Below are 19,938 nucleotides of genomic sequence, written 5' to 3'. Positions count from 1 at the left end.
GAAGCATCACAAGAGGGAAAAGATGACATTCCAAGGACAGTGTCATGACTGGAGTGGGAGCAGAAAAGAGCCAGCGACTGAAGGGGGCCGGCCCAGCCAGAGGGGAGGGAGGGACTGACCTGTGACATCACCCCCAGGACAGACAGTCTTCAAAGCAACGTGTAGATTCCAAAGGGCAACCTAAATGGAAAAGCGGAGATGGCTGTATGTTGCCCCAGGACCATTTTGCTCAGCACTCCCAGCCAGCATTTCCAGAACCCCTTGCCCTGGAGGCTCGCCCCCTAGGCTTGTGTCTGCCTCGCCCCGCCCCGGGGCCGCCCCACAGCTGCATCCCTGCAGGTGTGTTTTCTGCAGGTGCATTTGCTCACATTTCATAAAACAGAGGTTGGCTTTGTTGTAACTTTCCCTCTTTTGTGTCTGTCCCCATTGTCTGCTCTCCTAATTGGCGTTCACAGTAACTCCCAGCTTAGCATCATCTGCAGCTTTCATTAACATGCTGATTGAGCTTTGTCATTAATAAAAACGTTTAATTATTATCTAACGCTCATTGTGCACCAACAACTAAGTTAGGACTTGTGCAGAATAGAGAAGGAGATTCCACTCGGACTGCGGTCTTCTTCTCTTGTCCCCAAAAACCTCTTAAGTAGCTGTGTGTGGATCACAGGGAACCGGTTACAGGATGCTGGGTCCCTGGCAGAGCCAGCAAACTAAACCCCCAGGGCTTCGTTCTCCTAAGAGGAACATGACGTAGCCTGATCAGTTATTTCTCCTCTATCACTCTTGTCATCGACTGAGGGTTTATATCCCGCCAACGTCCCCGCCAAGGATGGATATCCCCTGGATTTCAGCCACATCAGTGACTTACTCGCTCCTTCTGGCAACAAACATTAACTGAGCACCAGCTATGCTTAACCACCGCGCGGTCTGCCCGAAAACCCCTTACCCGCGCACTGGTTCTCATCCCGGCCTCCTCTGCCTGAGAGCCAGGCCTCCCCCACAGCCCGCACAAAGCTCTGCTAACCGTCCAGCACCCAGGCTGGAGGGCCGGCTGGGTCCCTGAAGCGCCCAGGCCCCGCCTTCCCTCCGCGTCCAGCGCTCACTCTGCCCCTCGTGACCCCAGCGGGACGCGCGTGTCCTCTCCCGGGGACTGTGCTTTGTTCACCCTGTAAATCCCTCCGGGCCCGCAGCCCGGAGTACAGCGCTGAGGAGGCTCGGCTTCCGAGTGTTCTTGTCCTCACGGGCTTCTGCGGATCCCGGGACCAGTAAGGAACTGGGGACGCCGAGTCAGGTCAGCCTCATCTCAGCCTCGCCTGGGCGTCCACGCCGTGCCTCCCAGAGCCCCGTCTCCTCGCTGTGTTGTGGAGATGACAGTCCTTGCAGACGCGAGAGCATTCAGATCAACCCGCGTACGGTAGTGAGCAGACTGGCCGACGTCAGGGGCCCTGCTCCTGACGGCAACTTTTTACACCTGGAGTGAGACTTGCTTCTAGACTGTACACCTCCAGTTCAAAGTGAGTGGCTGATATTTTTTAACCAAATGACCCAAGAAATTCATTACCTTCTTCTAAACACACACACACACACACACAGGGCAACACTTTAAGACCCTCATCCGACAAGCATCTGGTACGTGTCTACCGCGTGGCAGACAGCAGGAGGAGCCGGTGATGCAAACACGCAAAACCCATATTTACAATGTATTATAGTTTCCAAAATCCCTGGAGAAAACTGACAATCGAGTCCACTGTTGTGAAGTTTTTGAAATTTATTCCTTTTTACATTTGGGGCCCTTCGTAAAAGTTGTGATAAACAGTCTGAGAAGCGAGAACAGACTGTGCTCTCCTGGCTCGTTCTCGTGTGGGGAAAACCAAGTTAAACGCGTGGACAATCTGAGTGGATTTTCTAAGTCAATGAGAACAGGACACAGAGTGAATGGAACTATGTGTTTCAAAAGATAACTCCCTAGGGGAACGAGTGAGTGCCTTGGTTTTCCCACGTGTAGAAGTTTCACTCCATTTCTCTCCCCGTGAGCCAGCGTCCGGCAGGGTCACCGCCAGCGCCCTGGCGGCGTGAGCTGTGATGCTGGCGGGAGGGCGTCAGACCCTGCGTGTCCCGCGGTCCCGGAATGAGGACAGCGGCGGGGCTGTGGGGGAGGGGCGCTTCCGTGTGGAGTTGGAGGAGGGGAGTGACATTCTCGGTGGGACCATCATCCACGTCAACACCAGGATTCAGTAACGACTTGACATGTTGTCAGGCACCTTACAATCTCCTTGCACTTCCTCACTTGTCCTTAGAAAAGTCCTGGGAGGGAAACAGAACCAGCCAGCGGTTACTGGTGGGGGGCAGGTAGGGCCATCCCGGGGTTAGGGGAGTGGCGGATACAAGCCACTGGGTGTAAGATGGGCTCAGGATGTGCTGGACAACCCGGGGAAGAGGCCAAAGTTTTGTAATAATTGTAAGTGGAAAGTAACCTTTAAAACCTGTATAAAAATTAAAATAAATAAATATTGAGAAAAGCAAGTTAATAAAGGCCCTGTGAGGCATTTTAACCCTCATTTTCCAATGAGGAAAGGGGCACTCCGGGTAAGTCACATGCCTAAGAAATCACCCCCCTGGGACTTGTGTCCAGGGCGCCCTGACCGCAGGGGCCACACTCCTGGCCATGCCACGCTGGCCCCCACTCAGCGTTGGCCCATCCCTAAAAGGCACTCCTCGCGTGATGCTAGAAGGGAAGAGGGGGTTGTGAAAACCCAGTCAGGAGCAGGGGTGGCTGTTTTTAGATGGCTGGTCACTCACCGGCTTAGACAGAGCCCGGCTAGCCCGGGCATCTGATGCTGTCTCAGGGTCTGGTCGCATTGACAGCCACCTTCTCCCCGAGTAACGCCTGCACACGTGAGGTCAACCTTTAGAGCATCCTTCCGCCCACACACATGCCGCCAGGCAGCCCTGACACCCGCCTGCACCCCGCGATTTGGGTTCCGCAAGAGTCTTTGGTGTCAGTCAGTGCCGACACAGAGAGGAGTATTTTTGTGGGGAGAGTAAATACACATGCCCATGCAAACACACGGGCAGATTTATTTGGCTTAAAAGCAGCTGTTTCTCAGCAGAGCATTCTCTGGGGCTATTGCCTCATTCCAGGTTAGCTCGAAGAACTGAGGTCCAGCCAGAGTGGGGGAGAGCTGTTTCAGGGGCTGGGGAGGCTCAGCGACCCCCCGACACTTGGTTCTTAACCGCTTCCTCTGATTGGCTTCACTGGGTCCACCCATCACAGACCAGGCTCTCTCTTACGGGCTGAGCTGTGTCCCCCCAAAAGCTGTTGGAACCCTCACCCCAACACCTGTGAATGTGACCTGATTTGGAAATAGGGTCTTGGAAGACATCGAGCTAAGATGAGGCACACTGGACTGGGTGGGGGTTAATCCAATGACTGAAGTCCTCATAAAAAGAAGAAATTAGGGCACTGAGACAGATGGGCACAGAAGGAGAGGACCACGTGAAGATGAAGAGAGACTGGACTGACGCGCGGACAAGCCAAGGAACGCCCGGGATGCCGGCCAGCCCCCAGCAGCTGGGACAGAGGCTGGAACCGGGTCTCCCTTAGGGGCCTCTGAAGGAGCCAACCCTGCGACATGCTGATCTTGGACCCCTGCCCTCCAGAACTCTGCGAGAGTAACTTCCTGTTGTTCAAGCCCCTCAGTGCGTGGTGCTTTGCTACGCAGCCCTAGAAAACGGACACGCACCCCACTGCTTTAGAAACAAGGTCGAGGCCCGGAGCTTTGACACCTGCCCCTGAGGCTGAGCACTGACCGCCCAGCCCCAAGGGCCCCTCAGCCGAACCCCCTGCGCTTGCTGGGCCGGGCCACCCCCTTGAACACACCAGCGCTCCTCTTTGTTTGGCGGATGCTTACTCGCCTGCAAGACCCTGTTCACACGCCTCACTCTCCCAACAGCCTCCTCCGGCCCCCACCCTGGCTGAAGTGCGGTGCGCAGCCACCACCACCCTGGATCTGCCTCCTTCCTGACGAGGGGCCCCTAGTGAGCAGGGACACTGTGTCTGGCCACCAGCCCACAAAATGCACCTGCCCCCATCTGCACTTTGAGATTCTAAGGATGGTTTTCAACATGTGAACCTATTCCTGACTTTTCGTTTCATGTTACAGGACGAGGTATACACACACACTCTTCCATGAAGTTTAGATGAGAAAATTAAGGGGAAACACTCAGCTACTATTTTTTCTCCTATTAAGCACACAGTATCCACTTACCCTTTTTCCCCACAGTGAAAGGATGCTCACTGACTTTCTCTGATGCTCCCATAACCTTTGGCAGCTTTGTAAGTACTTGTCTCTGTGGATGGAGGGGGAGGTGCTCTCCGAAGCCGCTGTCCTGGGCTGGCTCCTTGAGGTGGGGGCAGGGAGGGCGGGAGTGGGCTCCCTCACTCCACACCCAGGATCGTTTGGGCTTCAAGGGAGTTGAGAGCATTGGCAAGACAGGAAGCCTCAGAACACGGGGACGGACCCCGAGGGCGACGTGCTAAGTGAACTAAGCCAGACGGTGAAAAACAAGGATCATACGGTTTCAATTCTATGTGGAATCAACAAAATAAAACAAACAAGCCAACAAAACATAACAGAAACAGACTCACAGTTACAGAGAACCAACCAGGGTTTGCCAGAGGGGAGGGGGCAGGGGCTGCACAAAATACGTGAAGGAGATTAAGAGATACAAACTTCCCCCGAGAAGGTAAGTAAGTCTGGGGATGTAATGTAACAGGGAATACAGTTCATACGACTGCAGCCGCTTTGGATGGGAGCTTTGCACGGTAGCTGGTCTTAATGTGACCATCACATGATGCATAAAAATTTTGACTCACTATGCTGTACACCCGAAACAATATAATAGTATATATTAATTATAGCTTAATTTTAAAAAGCTGTTTTCCCAGTGGTGTAAGCTCCCCCTCCTGTCCACATCCAACCTTCACAACGTTTTTAATCTGCAAGCCAGCAGCCACCTAAGAATGTACAAAAGACAGAGCCAGACAGGATTTACAAAAGTAACCTGTATTCCAGCCAAAATAGCTTTAAAAAGAAATCCCTTCTAAAGGGGGGACAAACTACATAAGACGCAGTACACTTTAAAATATGTATTGAAATTACAAATCAAAATTTTCCATATGATTCCAAAGTACAAAACACAACATTAAAAGGCATTCAAACAGCTCTATTATACATCACAGTGTTAGTGGCACAAAAATGTACTGACATTTCAAAAACACAAATCAAACTTTTGTTGTTTTTTTTTTTGTTGTTTTTACCACCACTTGTCAAATACGTAATGTATACATGTGCATGACTCATTCATGCATATTTTTATACAAGATTAAAATACACCCACGGTAAAATGAGCGCGGAATGAAGGAAAGGTCGGGTCCCCACCCCTTCCTGACGGCTGCCGGAATCGCAGAAGACAGGATTATGCAAACCACGGATGGGGGAGACCACGGGCTTCACACACCCAAAGGCAGGCTCTCCTGGTGAGGAGGCACGCATTCTCCTTCAATGCACCTCCTTCTTTCCCTCCAGCATTTTTGACAAGACCAGTCATAACTCTTTGTTTTGTTTATTTTTCATGAAGGTTTGAGAGTTAATGAGAAGGAATACACAAACTTTGGTATTTTTTTAAAAGAGACCTTCAGGAAGCTTTATACATGCAAAAGGTTTCCCTCGATGACTTCACTGCGATTTATACACACATACGGGGTGTTTATTAATAAGCGAGAGTCTGAGAAATACACAAAAAGCCACCCTGGTTCTTTCCAAGCCTCTGATTCTTAGAGATGACCGAGGGAAAGTGCCCTCTTCTTACCTGCTAAATAATTTTTAACCTTTGTGATGTAGGTGAGAAAGATAAAATCGTCCCGGAGTAATTTTTGCGTATCTGATAACCCCCTCCCCGTGGGCCACGCTCTAGTCAGGAGCTGGCCTGTCCTAAAACAGTCTGATGGAATAATACGCTGTCAAGAGAATTTGCTCCCTTTTAAAAGGTGCCAGAGGCGGCAGGTCTTGGTTCCTCAGTCTGCGGCTACTGGAGGAAGCACTGGTTTGGACAGCGATTCGTCTATCGAAGGTTCTGTCTGTGCTCAAGTCCTAGGTCAGTCTCTGCCACGTGGACGTGTACAGTGATGCCCGTGATGATGGCAGAGCTTGGCTAAAGGATGCACGCCAGAGCCCGGCCTCGAGGGCAGGCACAGCCGGTGAGACCGCCCATGTGGTCAATTACCGAGGGACTAGGCCACCTACCGGTCAGCGTGCCCGCTGTCAGCACCCCACCCGGACAGCGGCAGAGTCGGCCATGGTCCCTCTCCGGGTTCCTTCTCCCCTCCCCCCTGGGATTTAGAGGCCTCGAACTGGATAGACAGACACATGCTTCCAGAGGGTCAGCGTGAAAACCATCTTTAAACGTGTCATCTTCAACGAAGACAAACCACGCTGAACAGCAGGAACAGGTCCATCTCCTCAGCATCAAGCCCCCAGGTCTTCCCGGGACTGACAGGCAGGTCAAAACCCAAAACACAGGCCATCTTCCCACGTCCCATTTGCATCTTACATCAAGCCTGGTCCACATGCGTCCCCGTGAACTAAGGGGATGGTAGTCCTCACGGAAAGAAAAGAAGTCAGATGGGGGGCACGCAGGTTTATGTGCAGATCTCAGTGTGGTCCCACTGGTGTCCTTCCAGGGAACGGACAGTCTTACTTTGTCATCACAGAATCCAACTGAGCACGCCGGGCCATGTGTGATGCAAAAACTCGGGGCAAACAGGCGCTCCTTCAGCCTCGCCTGGCCCCAGAATCTCAGTGGTCCCTACCTGGGTCAAACCACGTGCTGTGAAGGTGTCGGGGTGAAGGCACAGAGACGGTCGGCGCTGTGATGTGCATGATTGCCCACGGACTCCTCCAGGAGCTGGACAGCCCCGCCACTAGGGATAAAGAGGTCTGAACTCTGGCCCAACGGATGCAAGCGTTCCAAAGGCTCCGGTTCCCGCCCTGCAGGAAGGGGTACCACTGTACGGACCCGGGCAGTGGGCAGCAGCGAATCCAGGCGGGATGGCCTGGGACAGGTGAAGGCCTGCCCTGTGGACCACTGGACATGGGCCACCAGCCTGCCGTCTTCCTTAGGAATTTTAAAAGACGCTGGGAGATACATGTACTCACAAATCACAAATGAGGTCTCCAGCCTGGGCCATCGACCTCACCTTCTGACCTCACGGGGCTGTGACTCTCTCTAGAAAAGCCATCCTCCCTCCATCACATCCTCTGCAGCAACAGGGACTCAGGGCCTGGGGGCCGTCCAGAAGGCTGGCCTCAGGCATGGTTTCCCTCAGTGGCCGAGTTTTTAAACTGCAACTATAAGGAAGACTTTTTGCACAAAATTTGGACACAGACTGGCTTCCTAAATGGCTTCAGTTTCAAGGGGAAGAGTGGGGTGACCCTGATTCTCCTAACCTATTAAGTGTGAAGAAATAGAGACATTTCTATACGGGCAGGTACACCAGGACCTGAGACGGATCCCCAAATGCAGACGTGGGAGACACAGAACAGCGCCACGCGGCACAAACGTGCCTGTAACGCAGAACTGAGGCAGAAGCCAGGCGCTGTTTTCACTTCACTCCTCTGTGGATGCTTAATAAGCTCTTCAAAAGTCCCACTGCAGCAGTACGTCTACCCCACTCCCCTTTGTACTAGTTTTAGAAGTCGCAAGTTGGATGCAATCATTTTGCCCTTTAAAAACCGTATTAAAGTCAACTTTCTGTAAAGAACGCACTTTCCCCGCTTTTCAAAGTCGACTGATGGAGAACCATGTGCCTAACTGAACCGGGCATCCCGTTGGCACGGTAACAGCCACACACAGCCTGTCCAAGGCCGAGAGGTTAAGACCCCAATCAACACAAATGAAATGGAAGTTGTTTTTCTTCCCCCCCCAGCAGAGGTGACATGGTGAGCAACTAGACTGGGGAGTGTGTAGGACAGACGATTTCTCCACAGTTACTCAGTCATTACAAAAACTGCGAAACCCAGAAGCTTCTCCCTCAGCCCCGGGGAGGCCCCGCCCCCCTGGCGTCAACATCACTGCTCGCTGGTAGCATCCGCGGGCGGAGACTGACGCTACAGGCCAACAAACCAAAGTAAGTCTCAACAGAACTGTGTCCAAGTAAAACATTTAGCTTCTGAAGACATTAAAAAAAATATTTGCGGATACCTGGATGAGAAAACAGGGAGCCCTGGGAGCTGAGCTGAATCACCAGAGAGAGAAAAACAAAAGGCAGATCTAAGGATGGAGATGTTTCTTTAAACACCCAGTATTCTCAAGGAGACGCAACGCTCCAGGAACCGCGTTTGTAGCAGTCCCACCGCGGGCAGCATCCAAAAAGTCTACAAGTTTCAAGAAAAACGCAAAGAGCACATAAGGCTTTCTAAATCTCCTGGAAGGCGGCCGAGCCGGAAAGGCCATTTAACAACAGCTTCCCCCAAACGCACGTTTCAAGAAAGGCATAGGATGGTTTAGACGCACCTTGTTGATTTTTCACTTCTCAGTTGGAAAAAAAAAAAGATGCCTTCGAAAAAGGATTTTACTAAATGCCATTAGTAATAAAAAGAGCTGTCATAACCAGAGTGCTTTTCTCAAGTCAGAACACTCGGACTTGGTCTGCAGTGAGACGCAATCCTTAAAAGACTTCTTCTCTGGGCAACGTGGCGCCAGCGGGATGCCAAGGAGGAGACGGGCTACGTTGTGCACGAGAAGGCGCCGAAGCAGCCGCCGGCCGCCCCTGGTCTGCCACCACTGGGAGAAGACTGCCCGCGGTGCTCCGCACAGCACCTCCCCGCTCACGTCTGGAGAGACCGATTCTGTGGGGACGGGACATGCCCCACCCACGCCAGCCTCGCCCTCCCCATGCCTGGGTGATGGCGTCCCGGGCCTGCGCAAACGGTCTGACATTGGTCCCTGAAATCACGGCATCTGGCGTGACACTGAAGCTCGATGGGGCACATAAGGCAAGAAAGATGTTTGGTGAGCGGGGACGGCGGGTGGGGGTGGGGAGGACCGCGCTTCCCGGAGCAGGGTCTCGTCCCAGCGTCGTGCCTCCTCTAGGTGGGCAGCGGGTCGTCGTCGCCTTTGCTGCACTTGCACTTGCAGCAAAGGACAAACGGGGTGGCCAGGAGCAGGAAGGGCGAGGCCACCAAGAGCAGGAGCCCAAATCCAGCAAAAATGCCCACGACCTGCAGGAAGGAAGCAGAGGAGCGTGAGGTGGCTGCCTGTGGGCTCCACAGCTGAAGTACAGCCACACACCCACCCACTCACCCATCTATCTGTCCATCATCCACCCACTGACATCTACCTAGACCCATCCGTCCGTCCCTCCATCCATTATACATGTAACATCCATGCATGTTTCCATATATCTATCATCTCTCCAGCCACCCACCCTTCCATCCATCCATCCATCCATCCATCCATCATCTACCACCCATATCATCCATTCATCTCTCCATCTGTCCACCCATCCACCCATCCATTCCTTAATCTACCACCCATATCACCATCTGTCTGTTTATCCATCCACTCATCATCCATCCATCATCCATCCATCCATCTTCCACATATCCATCCATCCATCCATCATCCATGCATCATCCACTTGCCATCCTTCCATCCATCATCCAACCATCATCCACCCACCCATCCATCTACTCATATTTCCTTCCTTTCACTGCCTTCCATTTTTACCCCCTTCCCTTTTTTCCCTTTGTTTTCTTCCTTTCCCTTCTCCCTTCCCTCCTTCCATCTATGTACCCAAATATCCATCCAATTATACATCCAGTTAACCAACAAGCTGCCTCTGAGCCAAACGCCATACTAGGTGTTGCAAACACAGAGGCACATGAGATCTCGGCCCTCAACAATCACCCAGTCTGGTGGAAAGAGACCAAGATCAAAATGATAATAATGCATTTTACAAAAATTGCCATCAGGTTCCAGGGTATAAAGAGAGCCCCAGAGCCAGACACCTACATTTGCAGGTGGGTTTGCGATGAGAGATGGCTGAGATTATAAGGATGAGGAGGTGGGTGGCAAACAAGAAGGACTGGGATAAACCATTTCAGGTGGGAGAACAGAAAGGCACAAACACGGTGCATCAGGGAGTGACCAGACCTGCATTATTCCTGGAGCTTAAAACCCTACAATTACTGTCACACATTTTGATTTTGTTTAAAGACATAGGCTTACCCCTAGATACGACTAAATGCCAAAAGAGATGAGCCTCAGATGAGGACATGCTATCATCCAAGTCAGGCAGCGTGCACGGTCAAAGCAGCAGCGGGTCGCTCTGTAGCTGGTCCCCTCCACCCTCCACCGGAGCCCAGACCCGGAATCTGAAGGTGGAGTTAGCCCGCCACCTGGTGTTCAGAGCCATAAACACACGAACCTGCGGGGCTCCTGGTTCTAATTCTGACTCGGCGTGTGTTCCCCTCTCACTGGGCTTCAGTTTTTTCATTTATAAAATAAACAAATGAAGTAAAAGACCTCGGAGGGCTGTTATCAGTTCCGGAATACGACGCAGTGTGACAGCATCACATCCGTGTGCATTAAAGTACACCCTGACAGATTTTCCTGAAAACCATCACACACGCACAACCACCTTGTTGATAAATTAGATGGTGCTGACGCTAAGAATCCATGTTTTCTGCCGGGCTGGCTAAGTCCATCTTTCTGAACGTAACGTCGACAGGGGAACTATCTGTGCTTCTACTATCTCACTCTGCCTCGCAAGCCTATGAGCTCCCCTGAAACTGGCAGTGAAACAGGCTTGATCATAGTTTAGTGACAATTAATATTTGCTGGGAGGAGGAAGCCAGGAGGCAGCAGCTGCCACAGGAGCCAGGACAAGAAAACAGGGCTCAGCCCCTTCCTCCTGACCCACCCGGAGAAAGCTCCCGTGTGTAGGAAGCAGCTGAAGGAGCAAGGATGCTGTTCCTCCAGGACCATCCACTTTGCAGAGGGAGCTGCAAGCCAGTCATGGGAAAAAACAACTGACCGACACTCTTGCATCCAAGTGCAAGCTCAAAAGCATCCTTCTGCCTCAGGCGCGGGCCCAGGGCGAAGTAAGTCCCAGCTGCCAAGGACAGATTATCTGTCATCCGAGATGAGACACAAGTGTTCAAGAAGGGAAAGCGGGAATCACAGTAACGTGATGAGAGTCAGAAGATGTGTTCAAAGTCGGGGGGCGCGGGAGGGAGCGCCCCCCTCTGATCGGGAGAGACTTTGTGGAGGATGTGACCCCTGAGCTTGGCTGTCAGTGGTGCAGAATTTGGACGTGCCAGGCTGGGCATGGACCCGATCAGTGGAGGAAGGAGCGGGAGATGAGGACCAGGACAACGGCAGGGCCACAGCCCAGGGGCCGGGGAGAGCAACGCAGCACAGCTGGGAGCTTCCGTGCTGGAGGCCAGCGAGTGAGGAGGAGAGACGGGTAGGGGGCTGCAGAGATCCACAGTCAGGCCACCGAGCCAGGGTCCTGCCCGCCGCCCCGGGGCACCTGGACGTCAGAGCCCACCGCGACTCCTGGGCACTCTGTGCACACGCAACACAGCTTTCCTGGGTGAATGGATGGAAGCTCAGAGGCTGCCATAACCACAAAGTGAAGCTCCGCTCACAGGCCGATGATGAACACCCCAGCAAGAAGCCCGTCCCGGGGCTGAGGGAACAGAGGGCACCGAGCTGACGGAAAACCAGGAGACACGTGGGAAATGCAGACTTTCTAAGCTTCCACGTTGACGCTTTACGGCTAGAAACAGACGACGAGGATGCAAGTTCCTTCCGGTAACGGGCATTCTGCATCTTGTGTCGGGGGCGGTTCTAACTGTCAAAACCAAAGGTTTAAGGGCAAGTCGGAGTTTTAATTGTTTGCACACGAGGTCTGCTCTGGGTGCGGCTGGTCCCCCAGGGAGTCCCTGGCCTCTGGCCTCTGCTTGTCAGCTTCTCCGCCACACACGCTGCTAGTGAGTGTGACTCCTTCACTGTCCTTCTGACGCTGCTCACTCCGCTTTCACCGTTCATCCCAAATCCAACACTAATGCATGGACATCCCCGGCCACTTTGTCTACAACCCTGCGTGTCTCGGGGGCTCCTCGCATCGCAGGAAAGCGACCCCACACCTGTGCACCTCTGTTCCATTCCACTAGCACTGAGAGGGGCCTGAGATCAGGGCTGCTTCCTTCGTCCACGTGGCCCCCAGGCGTGGCTCAGAGCGGGCACGGAGCAGGTGTCCTGCAGGTGCGGACCCACCGAGGATGCCGCAAGGAGTGGTGGGAGGTGCTCCCGGCGCCCTCCTCAACAACAGTGGAGGCCCCGGACCCCCGTCCCGGTTTCTGCATTTCCCAAGGGCCAGTTCTCTAAAGGACTGTTACCGGAAGCTCAGTGCTACCCAGGACCCCTAGGAACACGTGACTCACCCCCAGGAAACAAACAGGCACGGGGACGAGGTGTGACACCTGGCCCACATTATCAGCCAGGGTGACAGTTCTCGCCTGGCTCTCACGCCCTCCTGGGGAGCTTGCCTGTGGCCCCAGCCACCATGCTGGTAGGAGGCTCAGGCCACACAGAGAGACACATGTTGGAGACCCAGACAGCTCCTTGTCTGGACATGGGGCCTTTGTAGCGATCATTAAGTTAAAATGACATTACTAGGATGGGCCCTGATCCATTCTGACTAGTGTCTTTATCGAAAGGGAAGTCTGGACACAGAGCAGGTGCACAGAGGAAGGTGAGGGCTGGAGAGATGCGTCTGTGAGCTGAGGGCAAGGACAGCTGGGACCCGCCAGGAGCTGGAAGAGGCAGGTTTCCAGGGGAGCGCAGTCCTGCCCACACCTTGACTTCAGACTCCTGGCCGCCACAACTGTGAGGGAGTCTGCTCCTGTTGTCTGGGGTACAGGGCAGAGATGGGGGGCTGAGCCCTGGAGTGGGCCGTGCTGGCCAGGAGGACGAAATAAAACGCAGCTCAAATCGACTCTCCACCCCAAGGTTTGCAAACTGGCCCCTGGGCCAAGTCAGGTCCACAATGAGTTTTGTTTGGTTTTCTTCTGACAACTTTATGGGCCTATAACCCATGTGCCTGACAACTCGCCCGTTTACGGTGCACAGTCTGATGGTTTTCAGTGCGCTTAGAGCTGTATGCTACCACCTGACTTTGATGGGTGTTCCTGGAGTGCAGCCACGGGCCTTGGTAGACACAGTGTCCGCGGCGGCGGCTTCCCTGCCAGGCAGCGGGGAGCGCACGGCCTGCGGCGCCCCACCCGTGGGCGAGGACCTCAGCCGCCTGGTCACGCGGTCGGTCGGCAGTGAGGCTCCTCCAGGAAGCACAGTCGCAGGTGAGCTCTTTCTGTTCCTACAGACTACCTGGGACTCAGTTCCTGTGCCTCCCAGACAGGGCGACTGTCCCCCTCAGGGCCTGGTGAGACGTGCTGAGAACGTGGTCAAGGCTCCCCACAGCACCCAGGAGCTCGCACACACCCGAGGCCAACCAGCTGCCCCCTCCGTGGCATCCCAACGCACCCAGAGCACACCCCGGACGTCGTGCCTACGGGGTCCACGCTGATCACCTCTGACCACTTCCGCCTCCCCTGCTCTGTCCACACGGACATTCACACCACAGTTCTGCCGGTCAGCCCATCCCCATCCCCCTGCCTGGATTCCCCGCCTCTGCTGGACGGTCCCCTCTGCCCTATCCCACCGACGCCCACGGCCGGCCCTCCATCACTCAGTGCTTGGCCACAGACACCACCTCCAGGTCACACAATCTGGAAGGTCCCTCCTCAATCACATCTCCTCTGGAGCTGAAGTCTCGCCATGCTCAGGCTGCTGCTTTATCATCGGTCCCGGGGTGGCAGGTGGGTTCCATGAGAGAAGGACGCACCTGTCTTATTCACTGGAATATTTCTAGCTCCTACAACAGCGCCAGGCACACAGTGGGAGGATAAAGCATTTTGAAAGTGGGAATAACCCCACCGGCTACACGGACATTGCTGCCCAGGGGTTTCCCTTCTCTGCCTGTCATGCTTCCCTGGGACTAACTCGCTCACCCCGTGCCCCATGGAAAGCCCTTCCTCAAAGGCTGCATGAGGGGCGACTACAAGCGGCTCACTGCCAAGATCACAGGTGGGTGCAAGCAGCCGGAAGTCTGATGCCTAGGACCCATCGCATGCGAAACGCGGTCCACACTCACTCCAAGGTTGGGCCAGGCCCACCGTGAGCACCACCTCAGTCCGGAGAAAACCCGGTAGGAACTCCACTCACTAGCTCTGTTTTCTGTGTAACAGATCCTTGATCAACCGGCAAGCATTCCAGAAACCACGCACAGATGTGCTGGCTCCTCTCTCCCCAAGACCAAAGTCCCAGGTGAGCAAGTCCTACCTGCGTCCGATGCCAGATGACAGACGCCCTGGAGTGGCCCAGCTTGTTCCTGCAGGGGCCTTTGTCGTAATGGATCAGGAGGAAGTCATCCTGGGAAAGAAGACGAGAACAGAGGTGGACGGGAGATTCCTCTCCGTTTAGTGAACAGACCTGCCTGGTCCCAGGTTTTTTTTTCTAATGCTTCAAATAGGGATGTGAGAAACACAGGAGGACAACACAGGGGGAGTGTCCACTCGCCAGGGGGCTGCTGTCCCCTAGGCCCCCGCGGACCCCCAGGGCCTCCATCCTCCATGGAGCACCCCAGGCGGACGGCTCCAGGCCACTAGAGGGAGCCCGCTCCCGGCCTCAGGCTCTGCCCAAGCTCAGCTCCCCTGGGCTCAGGGCGGCTCCAGATTTTGCAGCAAAGAGCGAATCTGCCCACTCAGGGCCTCTAACAAGTAGGTCAGAGGCTCCTGTTTCTCCACAGCCGCCCTGGCCGTGCTACGCTTCCCTCCCCGGAGGCCCCGGCCCGCACCTCCCTGCCGCCCTGGCGGGGCTGCTGGGGAATGAGATGACTTCCTTCACGTCTGGTCCACCCTCCTCCGCTAGTGCCAGACTTCTCGCCCGGGAAGCGCTTCCTCTCAGCTCAGACCATGAAAATGCTCAGTGCTCAGGCGCTGGCCGGAGACCAGCCCCCACCTCCACCCCTCCAGCTGTCCCGACTCTCACAGCAACGACCTGCCCCCAGCCCGTGTCCCCCGCACCCCACCCCAGGGTCTCCACCCACCTTCCCACGATGGCCTCACGGGGCTTTCAGGCTCTCGGGGCCCCCAGCCGACGTCAGCCTCTGTCACCAGGGCCCTGGCTCAGGGCCTGGCACCCAAACCCGGACTGAGGGGCGGGAATGGCTTTTCTGTACAAAACCCTCTGCTCCTCCGTGAACCGGAGGTGCCCTTTTCTCTCCAATTGTCCATAAACAGCACAAAGGAGAGGCCGAGGCTCTTTACTCATTTAACCGCAGGTGCAGGCAGAGTCTTCCAGAGAAAAGGGTAACACGCACAGGGCCCGGGGGTCCGAGGGCGGGGAGTCGGCCCTCCCAGAGCCAGGCAGAGCCGGCACGTGGCGTCGCCCGGCCTGTAGGGCAGCGCCGCTGGGCGGATGCGGCCGGCCCGCCTTCCTCTCAAATGGTTTCCGGGGTCGGCCTCCTGGAGCCTGAATGCACACGGGGGCATCGTGAAACGCCAGCTTTTGGGGGGACAAAAAGCACAAAGTCTTCAAGGGAGGTGGGAAGGCCCAGCCTGCCTCTCCCCCGGTCCCAGACCCTCATCTGGCCCAGGGAGCACGGGCCTGGATGGACGCAGGTCTCTCCTGGCTGGACCTCATCTTCTCTGAAGCTGTCCTGCTGACTTCCGTCCACTGAGACCTCTCTCCTCCTTGAGATCCTGGTTGTATTTTCTTTCACCCACATCGGCTGAGATGAACTTTTTGTTCGCAGTCCCACTCTTCCCGGCTGCCTCTCGCACAGTCTGCCTCTGGAGGCTCTCGGAGAGTCTTTGGATTTGTTTCCCGAAACACAGGCTGAATCATGTCGGGCTGCCCAGTTGAAAAGCCTTCAGCGACCTCCACCAGCAAAGCTGGGCACCGCCGGCTGCATGGCTGTGTGAAACGCAGATCCTGACTCGGGGTCCAGGAAGGGGCGCAGGTTCCAGACGCCCCACGTGGTCCTGATCAACTCGCTGCTGGACCTGCGCTGGGCAGGCGTGAGCACAGAGGCCCGTGTCAGGGCCCCCACCTCAGCCAGGCCGGGGCCACGGACGGCCATGCCCTTTCTCGCCATGTCCTGTGCCCTGGAAGCAGCCCACCCCGCACACTCTGCTCTCTGCCTGGTCACCTACCTCTGCACCAGCTGGGCCCGAGCCCCAGCCTTCCGGGACCCCGGGACCCACTCCGGAGAGGCTGTCAGGGACTCCACATCCATCGTCCTGAGGCACTGCTCACAAGGACCTATCACCTAGTAGCAATAAAGCTTCTCAGCCGGGAGGTCACCAGCTCCTCAAGGTCACGGGCTTTGCGGGCCTCATCCCGGCAGCCCGGCCTCCAGGCAGAGCGGAGCTGCCGACACTCTCGGCACACTTCCTGAACAGAACAAAGGCTCTCTTCCTGACAAAAGCACCCTGAGACACTTTGACAATATAGAAATGATTTCATCGTGACCTGAAGTTCATGGTGAAGCCCTTGGGTGGAAAGAACTACGGACGGCAGGGCCTGCCGGGAACGCAGGTGCGCGGCTGAGACAGCGAGCGTTTCCTGCACATAGTTCCCAGAAGCCTCATCAAGCTCCCGGGAGGGGAGCAGGAGCAATGGAGCTGGCTCTGGAGGGCATGCTGGGCCAGATGCACGGAGATAAGAACGGATTCCTCAGAGCAGCTCCACTAGGGATCCGTCGGGGCTTCCTGTCTGACTCTTGGCCTGGTCCAGCCCAAGCTGCTGGGTTTTAGAGTCTGAAAGACCAGAGAGTGGAAGCTGGGTCCGTTCCTCACCCTTCGGTGCTTTGGGGAAAGATTGTTAACCTTCCTGGACTTTTTTTTTTTTTTTTTTTAATTTTATTTTTGGGAGGAGGAGGTAATTAGGTATTTATTTATTTATTTTAATGGAGGTCCTGGGGACTGAACCCAGGACCTCGTGCAGGCTAAGCACATGCTCTACCACTGAGCCATCCCCTCCCCGCTGGACTTACTCTTTAAAAAAGGACATGAGCACTCCAACTCTCACGGGAAGAGGGCGCATATTAAATAACAGAGGTGCGCGGGGCAAAGCACAGAGGCTGGAGCATCACCATGACTTCATAAACGGGAATTACTTTCCCCAAAACATAAAAGAACGTGCGTGGGGCCCTTGCAGCAGGTGCAGCAGAGAAGCGGGAGAGAGTCCTGGGCGGGGGACACGGCTCCGTGGCAGAGCACATGCCCAGCATGCAGGATGCCCTGGGTTCACTCCCCAGCACCTCCTCTAACGTAAACAAACAAGCAAGCCTGATTCCCTTCTCCCTGAAAACAAACAAACAACCCACCCCCCAAAAAAGAGAGCCCTGGGCCTCACCAGTGAGGACTGGGGACGGGGCCAGGTGTGGAGGGCGGGAGAAAGAACAAGGAGGGATGGGGACACCCTAAGATGATGGTAACTCCCTGAGCTGCACGCGAGGCAGAGGTCACACTTGAGGAGGAAACTAACCGAGAGGCACGAAGAGGGACGGGCGAGGCCCGCCTCCAGCTCAGAATCTCTGCTGCTTCCGACGTGCGTTCACGCACTTGTCTGAAGTCACGGCTGCTGTCCCTGGTCAACCGCCCAGAGCAGACGCCCTGCCCTGCAGGGTCGGCTTTCTGCGGCCACCGGGTCACTTTACAGCAGCTCGTCACCCGCAGAGAAAAGCAGACACTCTTGGCCACGAGGACGCCGACCTTCAGGAGGAAACTGCCCTGCGGTGCCTCTGTCCTTAGTCCGGGCGGAGCCGGAACACAAAGGGGTCTCTGGCCCGCGGGAACCAGGCTTTAGAACAGAGTCAGACGGACAGATGGATAGACAGATGGATGGACAGGGACCAGAGAGAGAACAGCTTTGCACTCAAAGGGTACAGACCGCGGGGCTGGCCTCCCACCCCTGTCACTCAAGGGAACAGGGGAGGTCACAGCAGAAGCAGTGCTCCCGCCAGAAGCCAAACTTCTGGTCAGTCCATTTCTGATTCTCCCCAGAAAGAATCTACAAGGAGACTTGGTAACGCTGCTAAGGCTGGCATTTCACTTCCTTCCCCCTTTAGGAAAAGTTGATAAGGAGTAAGAAGTTGCAGGCCAGACATTAGACAGTGTAATGTAATCTAATGATCAGCTTTCAAAATAAAAAAAAATACAGTACATGTGAAATTACATATTTTATATATATGCACATATATATAGACTACACGCCTGCCATGTGAAGAGGCTATGTGTACAGCCTACACGCAGGTAATTATATATATGATTTATAGAGACTCTGAAGGACCTGAAGACTTTAATGTATGAGACATTCTCAACATCCCTTTCTCACCACAAAAAGTCAGGGAATGAAAACTTGTTTGGTTTTAAGGGAAAGAAAATTAATCTTGCCAAACTGATCTCTTAAACTTGCCTAGGGGAAGGAAGATGAAGGTAATTAGTAATTAAAAGTTTCTGAAGGGACAAAGGATTTTCAAAAGGAAAACCGCAAAAGATGCAATCTATCTGGTATTTGTAAAGGTGGCCTTTACTTCCAGACCTGTCAGCTTATTTAAGACTCCATCTAATAGAGACATTTGTTTCCTTCTTAATCTTTAGGCCTGTCCCCTGTAAAGTGCTTGCACTTTGCAAACCATTAGGGATTCTTTCTCCTTCACCTGCGCGGCCCAAGCGGGCCCTTCTCAGCCGCGCCGCGCTAAGGTGACTCGCTCTGCGACAGCCCCTTGGTAGGGAGACTCCCTCAGAAGCGGTGCTTTGACTTTACAGCAGTCCTCAGACAGGTGAGCCCCTATCAGGGTAAACGTGGGTCTGTTCTGGGTCTCCCCTTTAATTAGGTCTCAATGGCTTCACACTCCTACGAGAAGAGCTGGGCACACCATGCCTGCTGTCCAGACAGACTCGTGTAAATCCATCCCTTTGTGATGACCCGTGACTCGCCTGGCTCTGCCTGTCACTGACCACCATGACTTTCACAGATGGTTAGTCCTGCTACTTGATTATAGCTTCAGAAACTGATGTACAAATAAACTCTTCTAAAGGCAACTCATAATGTCATCATTTTGGCAAGATGCCCACTCCCGAGACGGGCGAGAAAACGGAACAGGAAGCTAAAAGGAGTTCGTTTGCATCGGGCCTAGAAGCTCCAGAAAAAGGCAGGTGATCGGAGAGGGGCGGGCCAGGCACCACCAGCAGGGACTCTGCGTGTGCAGAGACAGCGTGGGGTACCCCGGGGAGAAGGCGGCCGTGTGAGGCCAGCAACTTCCATTCTGCCAGACAGTAGAGGGCTCATGTGTCCTTGTGCCCTGCAGGTGACGTGAGCTTCACCGCAGCAGCTGCCCCGTGCCCGGCATCCGCAGCACGGTCTCCTGCCTCTGTCATCCTTGCTGTTCCACGAACGGTCCCTTCTCTGGACCATCTGTGTTCCCCCCAAATTCCTGTGTTGCAACCTGCAACATGATGGTCTTCGGAGGTGGGACCTTCAGGAGGTGACTGGATTCAGATGAGGTCTTGGGGTTGCGGCCCGCGTGATGAGATCAAGGTCCTCACGTGAAGAGGAAGACAGTCCAGAGCGTCCTCGCCCCGGCAGGTGAGGCCACAGAGAGAAGGCGGCTGTCTGTGGACCAGAAGAGGGGCTCGTGGGAACCCGCCACACAGCGCAGACCTCAGCTGTCCGGTGTCCGGGACTGTGCAATCCAGGTCTGCAGTTCCAGCTCCCGGGTCTGCACTGTTATTCTGTCACAGCAGC

General features: G+C 54.7%; 1 protein-coding gene across 7 annotated transcripts in view; it reads right to left on the bottom strand.

Annotated features, from left to right (window-relative positions):
• Nucleotides 1-5,044: 5,044 nt before the first annotated feature.
• RNF144A (ring finger protein 144A) overlaps nucleotides 5,045-19,938 on the bottom strand; it is a 109,408-nt gene continuing 94,514 nt past the window's right edge. For all 7 annotated transcript variants that reach the window (XM_014565320.2, XM_032496973.1, XM_032496974.1 and 4 more), the window contains 2 exons: nucleotides 14,467-14,556; nucleotides 5,045-9,278 (listed from right to left, as the gene is read on the bottom strand). In XM_014565320.2, coding sequence (XP_014420806.1) covers nucleotides 9,147-9,278; nucleotides 14,467-14,556 — 222 coding nt within the window. In that variant the 3' untranslated portion in view covers nucleotides 5,045-9,146. The remainder of the gene's footprint in view (nucleotides 9,279-14,466; nucleotides 14,557-19,938) is intronic.

This window comes from Camelus ferus, chromosome 15 (assembly GCF_009834535.1).
Source record: "Camelus ferus isolate YT-003-E chromosome 15, BCGSAC_Cfer_1.0, whole genome shotgun sequence".
Classification (NCBI taxonomy): Eukaryota; Metazoa; Chordata; class Mammalia; order Artiodactyla; family Camelidae; genus Camelus; species Camelus ferus.
Note: the sequence above shows the minus strand (reverse complement) of the source record. Positions and strands in the feature narration are given on the sequence as shown.